The following is a 12,159-nucleotide window of genomic DNA, read 5'->3' as shown; positions in this document are numbered from 1 at the left end:
GGTGACTCGAGGTCACAGATTTAAAATAGTCTCTAAAAGAAGCAGAGGGGAGGTGAGAAGAAATTTTTTCACGCAGCGAGTTGTTCGAATCTGGAACGCATTGCCTGAAAGGGTGATCGAGGCCGATTCGATAATAACTTTTAAAAATGCGGTGGATGGGTATTTGAGGAGGACGGGTTTGCAGGGTTATGGGGAAAGGGCTGGGGAGTGGGATTGGAGTGTGGAGTCCTGTAGCTCAGTGGTTAGAGCACTTGCTTTGTAAGCAAGACACCTGGGTTCAATTCCAGGCAGGGCGAAACCTTGGGCAAGTTTCCTTACTCCACACGCCTAATAATAATCCCTCCAAAAAACCCAAAACAATAATAAATTGGTCATTTTCAATCTACGACTGTTTGTGGGACATTGCTGTGCGCAATTGGCTGCCGCGTTCGCCCACAAATATACAGTCAATTCACTTTACAGTATATTCTGTGAAGCGCTTTGGGACGTCCTCCCGACGTGAAAAGCGCTATATCAAATGCAAGGATTATTATTATTATTATTATTATTGACATTACATTGCTCTTTTCAAAGAGCCGGCACAGACTCGAATGGGCTGAATGGCCTCTTTTTATACTGTACGATTCTATGATTCTATGATACAGTCGTAGATTAAAGTGACAAAACTTTATTTATAGGATACAGCAAGAAGGCAGGGAATGGAATTAAGGTAAATGGTACAGCGTGGTACCCTAGAGAGCTTTGTGGTAGAATGGGCTTCATGGGCCAAATGGCATTCTCTTGTTCTTAAATTCCTATGTGTTCCTATGTACTGCACCACCACAATTTTTTACAGTCATTCTTGTGGTCTTGCTCAGTCAGGTTGCCAATTTAGATCAAATTAACCCAGTTCCTGTACTGCAAAGAATCGAGTTAAGATCAACCAAAGTAAATTCACAAGAACATAAGAACATAAGAAATAGGAGCAGGAGTAGGCCATTCAGTCCCTTGAGCCTGCCCTGACATTTAATAAGATTCAAATGGGATATTCACAAAAGGCTAAGAGAGGAGACTTTTGTCTAATGAGCCTGGACTGGAAGTAGATCCAGAGTTCAGAGATTTAAGAACAGTGTGCAAATCCCCTTTGCCACACCCTATTATTATTAATTATTATTCAGAGAAGAAGAAGGTTTTCACATGTAAAGAAATCCAAGAGCAATAAAACCATACTGTCTTTGAAAGGATATATTTGGCAGCGGCTAGGGGAATTTTACTTTTCTCCACATGCACGTTAAAAATCCTAACACTGACTCCAAAATGGTTTAATCCATCCCAATTTCATGAGAATAAAGAAACCATCTGGGTGTTCAGAAAGTGCAACAGATGTTTTCTCAGCTCTGTGATATGAAGACCATAAATGATTGGATTCAGCACAGGAACTGTAGTGTAATAAATAAACTGGAAGATGACCTTTGTGTTAATCACATATGGATGGCAAACAAAATGGTCGACAATCGTGACGCAGAGCATGGAAAAGCCAACAACATATGTACTTAATGGTATGAAGAGGTGCTTCACCAATTTAGATTTTGAACTCTGAGCCATTTCACGATCATTGGACTTGTTGATTTCGGCAAATATTTGACGGTACGTGTAACACTGTAAAGCACTGCAGACTAGAATGAGACCGACTGACATGAAAACATTGTAAATAAAATCAAAGTTTAACCGGTCCTGCACAACGTTGCTGAGAGAAAGGTGATCGCACATCAAGCCCCGAACAACCACAGGCTGTCTCAACATCTTCACACACAGTCCCACATACACAAAGGCCATCACCAGAGATACAGCCCACACCGCCATCATTATTTTCAATATATTTTTCCACTTGAAGATGTGAAGGTATGAAAAAGGATGGCAGATGGCAATGAAACGATCCACTGCCATCGTGGTGATGGCTCCGCACAACAATCCACCAAATAAATACACAAAGAACACTTGAACGAAGCAGGCCTCCTTTGACACAAACTGTTCCCCTGAAAAGAACATATCAAAGACCAGGCACACATTTGCGCTGCATCCCACCAGGTCAGTGATGGCAAGGTTTAACATCAACAAGTACATTGGTTTCTTCAGTTGTCTTGAAAGAAAGACTCCAAAGATGACCAAGAAGTTGAACAGAAGACACAAGATGTACATGATGATGGAGAAGGACTGTAGCACATGGTTTACACACGGTTCCCCACAAAAGCCTGTTAGAGTGACATTGGAAGAGCGTTCAGTTACATTCATTGGAAAATCTATCTCTGGTCGATCGCAAGCACAAGCAGCATTGATAGTTCCTTCACACTTCATGCTCCTTCTACCTGAAAGCAGATAACTTAAAGTTAATGATTCACGGAATTTAAATTAAACAATGAATGAAACAATGACCATAAGCACGGTTGAAGAGGAAGGTTTTCAGGCAGGACTTGAAAGAAGGGAGAGAGGGAGAAAGATGGAGTGACTGAGGGAGAATGTTCCAGAATTTCGGGGTGTAGTGGCTAAAAGTGCGACATCCGACGGTGGGGCGGAGGGTACAAGGGACGAGCAGGAGGTCGGTGCCAGTCGAGCGGAGGTGCCGGGTGGTGGATTGGGGAGTGAGGAGGTTGGAGAGGTAGGGAGGTGTCAGAGAATGAATGGATTTGAACACGAGTGTTAGGATCTTGAAGTCGATTCGTTCAGTGATGGGAGCCAGTGAAACCCGGCCAGAACTGGTGAGATGTGGGTATGGAGTTTGGTCCGGGCCAGTATGAGGGACACAGAGTTCTGAATGAGTTGGATTTTTTGAATAGTGGAGCTGGGGAGACCAGCGAGGAGTGCTTTTGAGTAATCCAGGCGAGAGGTGACAAATGCATACACAAGGGTTTCGGCTGCATTTGGGGTAAGGTACGGTGGAAGGCAGGCAATGTGGCGGACGTGGAAGAAGACGGGCTTGGTCAGGGACCGGATGTGGGGGAGGAAGGACAGCTGGGGGTCAAACCGGATGCCTAGATTGCACACTGGTTCGGTGAGTCTGAGGGAGAGCCCAGGGAGGTTGAGGAGTCTTGTAGCTCAGTGGTTAGAGCACTCATTTCACAAGCGAAATTTGATTCCCGGCAGGACGAAACCTTGGGCAAGTTTCCTTACTCCACACTCCTGATAATAATCTCTCGAAAAAAACAATAATGATTTGGTCCCTCAATCCTTGACTATTTGTGGGACACTGCTGTGTACAATTAGCTGTCGTGTTTCACCCACAAAATATACAATTAATTCACTTTACAGTATATTCTGTGAAGCGCTTTGAACGTCTCGAAGATGCGATAAGGCACGATATCAAATGCAAGTTCTTATTTTTATCCACAGGAGTGGACATTAATGGGAGCCAAGGAGTATGGCTTCCTTCTTATCCAACTTCAGCTGCAGGAAGTTTAATTTGGAGTAGGACTCAAACCATGCGAGTTTGGTCCCATTAAAGTGGATGAGGGAGGAGAGGTGGTGGAGGAGGATGGTTTGGTCGACTGTGTTGAATGCGGCAAAGAGATCCAGGAGGACGTGGAGGCAGAGGAATCCCTGGTCACAAATAGAATTTGCGGACTTTAACAAGCGCTGTCTCTGTGCTCTGCGCAGGGCGAAAACCAGACTGCAGGGGCTCGAGGAGGGAGAGAAGGGAGAAGTATGACCGAAGTTTACCTGCAACAATGCGTTCCAGGCTTTGGGAAGGAAATATCACTATTAAGTATTGTGATAATTTATAAAATCTGTTGGTTGTTTTCAACATATCTAAAAGCATAATAACAACATAAAACTTTTAATCATATGAAGATACAGTAACGCCTTGAAAGAGAAAAATACCTCTTGGGTTTAGATTTACTTCATTTATGTCACATTTTAGATCATTTAGAATTTGGTAAATTCTTAAGGACAGTTTTACTTTCAAAATCGTTTTTCTGTATGTTTTTCCAAGAACTGTCTTCAAAGGTAAGACTGAATTCCACATTTTGTCACATACTATAATAGTGAAAATCTAGACCCAGGTGGTATTTCTCCCCATATATCTGCTACACAGAGAATGACGAATGACATGACAGAATACAACAGAGATTTGCATAAAAAGGCCTTTCAGCCCATTTGGTTTTCTTCTTCTAGAATATCACCCTACCATCTTCCTGTTGCAGCATCAAGCTGTTTCTTAAATGAGTCCAGAGAAAGGGCCTCAACCAATTTTCCTTGATTTTCAAGATGGTGATAAATCTTTATGTAAAGAAATGTTTCCTGGTGTGTATCCTAAATGTGCCCTTTACAATGCTTTACAATACAACCTGTGCCCTCTTGTCCCAGTGCCTTGGTATAACTTTGTGTTGGGGTCTTTCCCAATAATGTGAAGTGACTTATGTACCTATATAAGGTTTCGTCTGAGAAATGTGTTTAACTCTTGATGAATTACATAGCAGTGCCTTATACTTACAGATAACTCTTTTTGAATCAATGTTGTATATTAATGGTACAGTTCATACACAATACGTTGTGAATCACCTGTGCAGTGAGCATCTTTATTATCCTCCACAGATGTACAAAATTGAGAATTTTTATACCATGTATTATTTTGTCTGAGTTTCTAGCCTTCAAAGACTCTATAGGTCTTGTAATAAGAAAAATCACTTGAGCTGAATTGGCGGATTTCAGTTGATTGTAATTGGACTCGTAGCACATTGTTAGGAGGAGGAAAGACGAAAGGAGCTGATATGAGGATGGCATCTGAGATGAGTTCCAGAAAGCTAACCAGAGACAGATCAACATTACAAATAGAAGATTAAAATCCCTAAAAAAAACACTATTTAAGATAGTGGTAGAAATTCCACCTGGATCTAAATTTACTTTATCAACAACAGCAACAAAATTATATTTGTATAGCGCCTTTCACATCAGGAGGACATTATCTGACCATTTTAAAATGTGCTGAATTTGGCAAATTCTTGAACACAGTCTTAACTTTGATGGTGGTTTTCTCTCGGTTCTTTAAAAAAACTTACAGAGAAACAGATTCACAATTAAGACCCTATTGAGAAATTCCCAAATCCTGGATTCTATGAAATGTTAGGAAAACAGATTAAATCTCGTCCCAGGTGAAATTTCTCCCTCTGAAAAATGCGACATGTGATTTTATCACATGTGATAATTATCCCGTTGACCAAAAATGCAGTCACAGTCAGACAACAGTTACCACTAGTCTCAGGAGTAAAACATTTTTGTTCAATGTGATAACATCACTGTTGCATTTTTCTCCCTCATGTACACTAAATATTTTCGATTATGTTAACTAATTTTGTTTTCTAAAAGAATGTAGTGAAGCAGTGTTCTGGCCTTGTAACTGGATTCAATTCCCTAATCGGAATGGGATATTTGAGCTCACTTTTGGCCATGCTGCTTGTGAGGTCCTTTATTTTCACACTGACAACTTAACACCAGTAACCAGCCATCACAATTTCCCTATAATGTGAAGATACTTCTGTACCTACATAAGGTCTCCTCTGGGAACTGTATTTAACTATTAATAAATTACAAAACAGTGCTGATTCTGATTGGTTGGTGGTCTCATTGGCTGAAAGTTCAATCGATGAGATCTAGTGAAAGGGAACCAGCTTCTTCTGAATGGTTAATTCAAATTAAGGTACATTTCCCGCACTTACCACACCTTACCTGTTACTTTGTATTGTTTACATTTTAATTTGCTTTATTTCACATATAAAATAATCCTTGTATTTGACATACAACCTTTCACATGGGGAGGACATCTCAAAGTGCTTCAAAAGATTAGTGTAGTGACTGTATATTTTGTAGGGAATCATGGCCCTGATCAAGATCAGAAACATTTTGTATTCTTAGCACCAGGATACTGAAGCCAACTGTAGCCCCTCCTATAATTGTCACCTTGGCAGAGATCAGTTAAACCAGAACAAACTCAGTATTGATTCCAGATTGGCATGGCTCAATGCTACAGTGACATTGCATCTATCCCATGAGCCAATCGAGCAGAACTGCTTTAACTTGGGACTGAATCTAGATGGAAGCTTATAGCTCTCTTCAAAGTATGGAAACATTGCAATATTCTATGTGCTGCTAGATTTTGCCTGTACTCTGTACTGTAAGAATAGTTAGAAAATCCAGATGGTGACGATGATGATTGCTGACACTTTGAGAAGACTTTCCAAATAGTTTTTGAGTCTTACAGTATTTTCCAGGCTTTATGTTTATACTGAGAAGCAAACATCAATTGTTTCTCAGCAACAAAATTGTTTAAACAGGGTTGAACTGTAATAAACAAGTTAAGTGGTTGAGTGAAATCAGATGAGCATTTGTTCCTTTATTTGGTTGGTCCATTACTTTCAGACATGATGCACTACTGATATCAGAGGGCAATTTGTTGCTTGTTCTTGATGCCAGTAAATCTTACTCATATACAGTTAGACATGAGGTCCTGCCTGGGAGCTAGGTTGTCTGGTTAGAACAATTTAACAATTAAAAATAACCTTCAGAATCTATAAACAAGATTCATCAGTGCAAATATTTGCTTAAAATAATTGGCTCACTCTGCATGTGGAATGAGGTTTGGAATTTCATGGGCCTTCCCTTGTAGTTTGCAATACATGACTTGGCTTCTTTGGGGAACAAAAAAACATGTTTCAATGGGACTGAAGATAGTTTTATTCCATTTCATAGTAAGCATTTTCCCACAGCACAGATCCATAATTTGGCCTTCAGTTGGCAGTCTTGCTCAGAGGGTCTGCAAGATGAAAAAAATTCACATTGGTGCTCTTTTCGAGTTTGAGTCTGAGGAATATTGTTGGGGCAAACCAGGAAAAACTCCACTCTGCTATGCTTGATGCTAATATTGGAACCCCTCCCAGTTGTAAAGCTGTTATACCTACAGCCTCATAAATGAGATGAATGTATTTATATCTCAACACGAGTTAGTAGCTTCAGAGAGGAACAGAAGAAAAAAAATGGGAAAAATGCTCTGTTTGATAAGCTTGTATTTATATTGAATCTTGTTTCATTTTACTTGCTATGCTATATGCCTGAAAAATGGGAGCTGGAAGGAGCTGTGCAAAAAACGTTATGAGTGTGAATTAGCTGACAAAGCAGATCAAGAGCTTTACAATAATAAGAGCTCTTTATGATGTGCTCTGCTTGCTAGTTTAGTACTATTATGTTCTATAACTGTACTATTATGTACTTCACTTTAAATCTCCCAGATAAAACTGATCGTTCACTTCATGGCTATTTGATGCCTTCATGGCTAAATGCTGTGCGCAATTGGCTGCCGCGTTCGCTCACAAATATACAGTCAATTCACTTTACAGTATATTCTGTGAAGTGCTTTGGGACGTCTAGAAGACGTGAAAAGTGCTATATCAAATGCAAGGATTATTATTATTATTTGTGGAACATTGCTGTTAACCAAATAGACTGTCACATTCACAGGATTTACTATAAAGTGAAGTATTCACAAACACACAATCACTTCACCTTTCAGTAAATCCTATGAAATGCTTTAGGAAGTCTCAAAAATATGATAAAACACTATATCAAATGCATTTGATTATTATGATTGCAATATTTATGTTGCATTCATTCAACTATTAGTGATAATTGGTTATTTGATTATTCATTCACTTCATGGCTGTTTGTGGAAACTTGTAGTGCACAAAATGGTTCAACATTTATTCAACACTTAATGATGTGGTGATCTCGGTAGTCTGGTTCTTGAGCCAGACGGATAATGAGGAAGTCTGGTTTGGATACTGTTAAGTATGCTGAGGGGTTTGCACGTGTGTCAAATATCCAGCTGACCAAAAAGAAAACCAACGTTCCATCTACCTGTTCAGATTGAGTGTCAAAGAAACTATTGGTGTGATTCAAAAAGTGGTACTATTCTCCTCGTGTCCTTGCCAAAAATCCTCCAGATAATTTGGTGATTTACTTCATGGTTGTTGGTGAGACATTGCTGCAATAGCCTTCAAATACACAATACCTACACTTAACAGTGAATTCTTCAGAGACATTTCACTGTGATAAGTGCTATATCAAATGAAAGGGTTATATCATAAATATTTTCATTTGTTAGACTAACCATCTACCATCAATGTAGTTTGTCTGGCTGAGATTGCCAGTTTATCACTCTCATAAGAGTTTTTAAGAATGGCATTGAAATTCCCAAACTCATTTCATATCAGCCAATAGTCTTAAGGACACCAGTCCCACCAGTCTGGGTCCTGATTTGAACTCCAGTCCTGCAGGTGAAAGACTGCAAGGCAACCCGCCAGACCAAATATACTGTGTAACCAAACTATTAAAAATTCAGTGTTACAAGTGAGTCTGAGCAATGTACGCGCATATAATAGATTTTCAAAGATTGTGATACCATTGAAGATAATTCCTTCATCTAAAGATTCATCATTCATTTTTTTTCATTTAAGTTATAAATGAATTGGCTGCTCATTTCATTGTTCACGGTTTTTTTTCTGGTGCAGATTAGTTGCCACCTTTGCCTGTGTAATCCTTCATTTCATTCACTTCATTTCTATTTTATAAGGCATTTCAAGATGTTTATTTTTTTACATGAAACATTATTATTAATAAATATTTATATTTTGCAGCTTTTTCTGAAGAGCAGAGACATATTGACATGTCATCATTTAGTTCTTTTTTTTTGAGTGCACATATGAAAAACCTACATTTCTATATGAAGTCATTTAAATATTTTCAAAAAAGACATAATGCAGCCCAACATTTGTTTTTAGTTTTGCCTTCTTTAGAAATGTATAAAAAGTTTACATTTTTCCTAGAATTTTAACCCAACATTATCAACAAAAAATATCAAAGCAATTTGGCCTAAAACTGAAGTTTATTGATAAATAACTCCTTATCACATTATGCTTATACCAGTAAAACTATTTTTAAATCCGAATTAGCAAAGATTTTACTTCTTACCTTCAGAAGGGATTCCACAGAGTTGCTTTCTCTGCGTTGTGAGTGTGTATAAAAGTCATTGGGTGTTAGCTGAAAAGCAAATGTTCATCAGAAAAGACATCCGCAATGTATTGCAGGTATGCACACCATAGCTACCCAACTGAGGGAAATGTTGCAATGCAAACACTGATAAATTATCTGAATACACAAACTCTTCGATGCTGATAGCTGACTATGTTCAAATGAGTCAACATACAGCAATTGGGTAACTATTTAATAAAGCAATCTGGGTAAAAATTAGTATTGGGAAGGGCATTAAAATGATAATTGGCAACTGCTCCTGTTCCCCCAGCCCGTGCTGAACGAGTAGATAGAGAGTGTTGTTTCGGCAAGAAAGAGAGGTTACAAGAACTCCCAATGTGCTAATCACATTCTGATAATCACTTCACATTACTTTTCCCTGCCTGCACCCCCGTAATGAGGCATAACTAAGTTTCATGCAATATAATTCGATTTTATTTCACCAAACGTGGAAAGAATAGAATAGAAAAGAATCATATTTAAAATTTACCCTGTGATCTTCAATAATATGTCAGCCATACAAATAGTTGCTTATTTATTAAACTGTGTTTTAACATTCCAGAAATTAATAATCAACACTTATTCATAATACAAGATCTAGTAAGTAATAAATACAAAGAAACCATAGGGCACACTCCCACATATTACACATTAATGCAACAGATATGCAATATAAACATTTCTTTAGAAAACTTAACAAGCATCATCCAATTCTCTTATGGTAATAAAGGCAATGTTAAAACTATTTGTATTACAAGGTGATAGGTTATGAGTAATTGTATAAAATAAGAACATAATAACATCATTTGCATAGAATAACAATGTCCAGTTTTTCAAAGTATCGTGGAATCATGTAAAGTCTATAAAGGTGCCTTAAAACACATATTTTTCAAACTTTCTTCTAAGTTAATCACAGCAGCAAGATGTAAGGCTGGTAACACCAAGAGGTGCCCTTTAATGTCCTTTCAGCGCTCTTTCTTTATCCGTGTCGAACATGTCTTCAACAGTCTCCTCTGTTTCCTCAGTAGGAAAGTATGAGGCGACACTGTGCTTCCTACAAGTTAGTAGTTGTCCTTTAATTTGAGAGGGATACCTTCTATCAGCTTTAGTCCTCATCCTGGTTTGAAATGGTACATGAATAGAGCAAACAGGAACCGAGATGGAATTTCTTCCCCATGTGTTCTGCAAAAGAAACATTTTGAATGACAGGTGTCAAAAATATGCAGTACAAATTCACATGCCATCAACAGAGTGCAAAGGAGATTTACCAGGATGATACCAGGGATGAGAGACTTCAGTTATGTGGAGAGACTAGAGAAACTTGGATTGTTCTCAGAGCAGAGAAGGTTAAGGGGAGATTTAAGATAGATGGTCAAAGTTATGAAGGGTTTTGTAGAATAAATAAGGAGAAACTGTTTCCTCTGGCGGATGGGTCGGTAATCAGATGACACAGATTTAAGATAATTGGCAAAAGAACCAGAGGGGAGATGAGGAGAATTTTTTTTACCTAGAGAGCTGTTACGGTCTGGAATACACTGCCTGAAAGGGTGGTAGAATCAGATGTGATAGTAGCTTTCAAAAGGGAATTGGATATGTAGTTGAAAAATAAAAAATTGCAAGGCTATGGGGTAAGGGCAGAGTATTGGGACTAGTTGGATAGCTCTTTCCAAGAGCCAGCACAGACCCGATGGATCAAAAGTCCACCTTTTGTGCTGTAAGATTCTATGATTCTATAAATTGAGTAGAAGCCCGAGCACAGTGGGAGTCAGAGTTGGAGGGAGATAACCGAGAACACAGTAAAAAAGGTAATGCTTTCGAAGGATTTTGAAAACATAATGGAGGGATTTAGGGAAAGAATTCTGGAGAGGAGGGTGGTTGATGGGAAGGGATAGAACTTGCCAAGGGGAAGCTGAAAGAGATCTAGGGTGTTAACTGACTCTTCGCTTTCCATGTGAATACAGTAGAGGCAGCAGTCAACAAGGCAAACATAATGTTGGGCTATATTGCCAAATTAGTATAGTTCTGATCCTCACACACATCATATCCTCACACACATCATATTAGTATAGTTCTGATCCTCACACAATTCATATTCAAGCTGTGTGGTGCTCAGGCTGCAACTCGAGTAGAGTACTGCATACAATTCTGGTCACCGTGACTTAAGGACCAGGTCCAAGAGGCGGTACAGAGATCAATGAGGATGATCCCAAGCATTGGAGGAATGACTATGAGCAATGTTTAGACAAGGTAGCACTCTTCAGTCTTGAAAGGAGACATCTTAGAGGGTCATGATAGAGGTGTATAAAATCTTAAATTGGATTGAAAAAGTAAACTCTGAATATTTTCAGATGCATGGAGGACAGTAGAATAAGCAGACATAGATTTAAAGTTGCAAGGAGCAATTTCAGGACAGATACCAGAGAATATTTCTTTACCGAGTTGGTTATTAACAGTTGGAACAAGGTATTAGGAAGGGCGGTTGATGCCAGGACACTGGATTCATTTAAAACACAGCTTGATGCTGTGATGTGAAGAAGGTAGGGTGGATATTCTGAAGAGATGGGCTGAAGAGTCTTCTTCATCCAAACCAATCTTGTAATCTTGTGAAGCATGCCCACAGTGCAACAGGGGGGGTGGGGGATGTGGAGCAGGCCAGAGGTAGAGAGATTGGGAGATAGAGGAGGCTGCAGGAGATCACAAAGCTAGTGTAGAGCAAGTGTGTGGAGAAATTTAAAGGACAGAACAACAACAACTTGTATTTATACAGTGCCTTTCTCGAGGGTAGAATCCCAGAGCACTTGGAACAAGGATCTTAAAGTCAATCCTCTGGAGGATAAAGATCCATTGGAGCCTGGCACAGGAACAGATACAGGTTGTGGAATTTGGGATGATTCACAGAGAGTGGAGGGAGTTAGGGAAAGAATTCCAGAGAGGAGGGATGAGGTGGTTGATGGGAAGGGACAGAACTTGGCAAGGGGGAAGCTGAAAGAGATCTAGAGTGTTCAGTCTTGCTATTTCTATATCTAGAGATGGCAAGACTCGTGAGGAGGGCATTGGAAGAAATAAAATCTGGAGGCAATGAAGCTATGGATGAAGGCTTTGGCT

The 12,159-nt window shown here is 39.2% G+C and overlaps 1 protein-coding gene and 1 non-coding gene across 2 annotated transcripts; one reads left to right on the top strand and one right to left on the bottom strand.

Annotated features, from left to right (window-relative positions):
* The first annotated feature begins 224 nt into the window (after positions 1-224).
* trnat-ugu lies at positions 225-296 on the top strand. Its single transcript has one exon. It is a non-coding gene; the product is annotated as a tRNA-Thr (tRNA).
* A 1,021-nt stretch (positions 297-1,317) lies between these two features.
* Positions 1,318-2,401, bottom strand: LOC103182869 (olfactory receptor 52K1-like). Its single transcript, XM_007900043.2, has one exon. The coding sequence runs from the start codon at positions 2,332-2,334 to the stop codon at positions 1,318-1,320; it is 1,017 nt and encodes a 338-aa protein (XP_007898234.2). The 5' UTR covers positions 2,335-2,401.
* Between the last annotated feature and the right edge of the window lie 9,758 nt (positions 2,402-12,159).

Source organism: Callorhinchus milii, unplaced genomic scaffold (assembly GCF_018977255.1).
Source record: "Callorhinchus milii isolate IMCB2004 unplaced genomic scaffold, IMCB_Cmil_1.0 Scaffold1, whole genome shotgun sequence".
NCBI classification, from domain to species: Eukaryota; Metazoa; Chordata; class Chondrichthyes; order Chimaeriformes; family Callorhinchidae; genus Callorhinchus; species Callorhinchus milii.
Note: the sequence above shows the minus strand (reverse complement) of the source record. Positions and strands in the feature narration are given on the sequence as shown.

What these genes read in the sequence shown, in the direction of transcription:
- LOC103182869 (XM_007900043.2), bottom strand. Translation starts at nt 2,334, where the DNA reads ATGAAGTGTGAAGGAACTATCAATGCTGCTTGTGCTTGCGATCGACCA.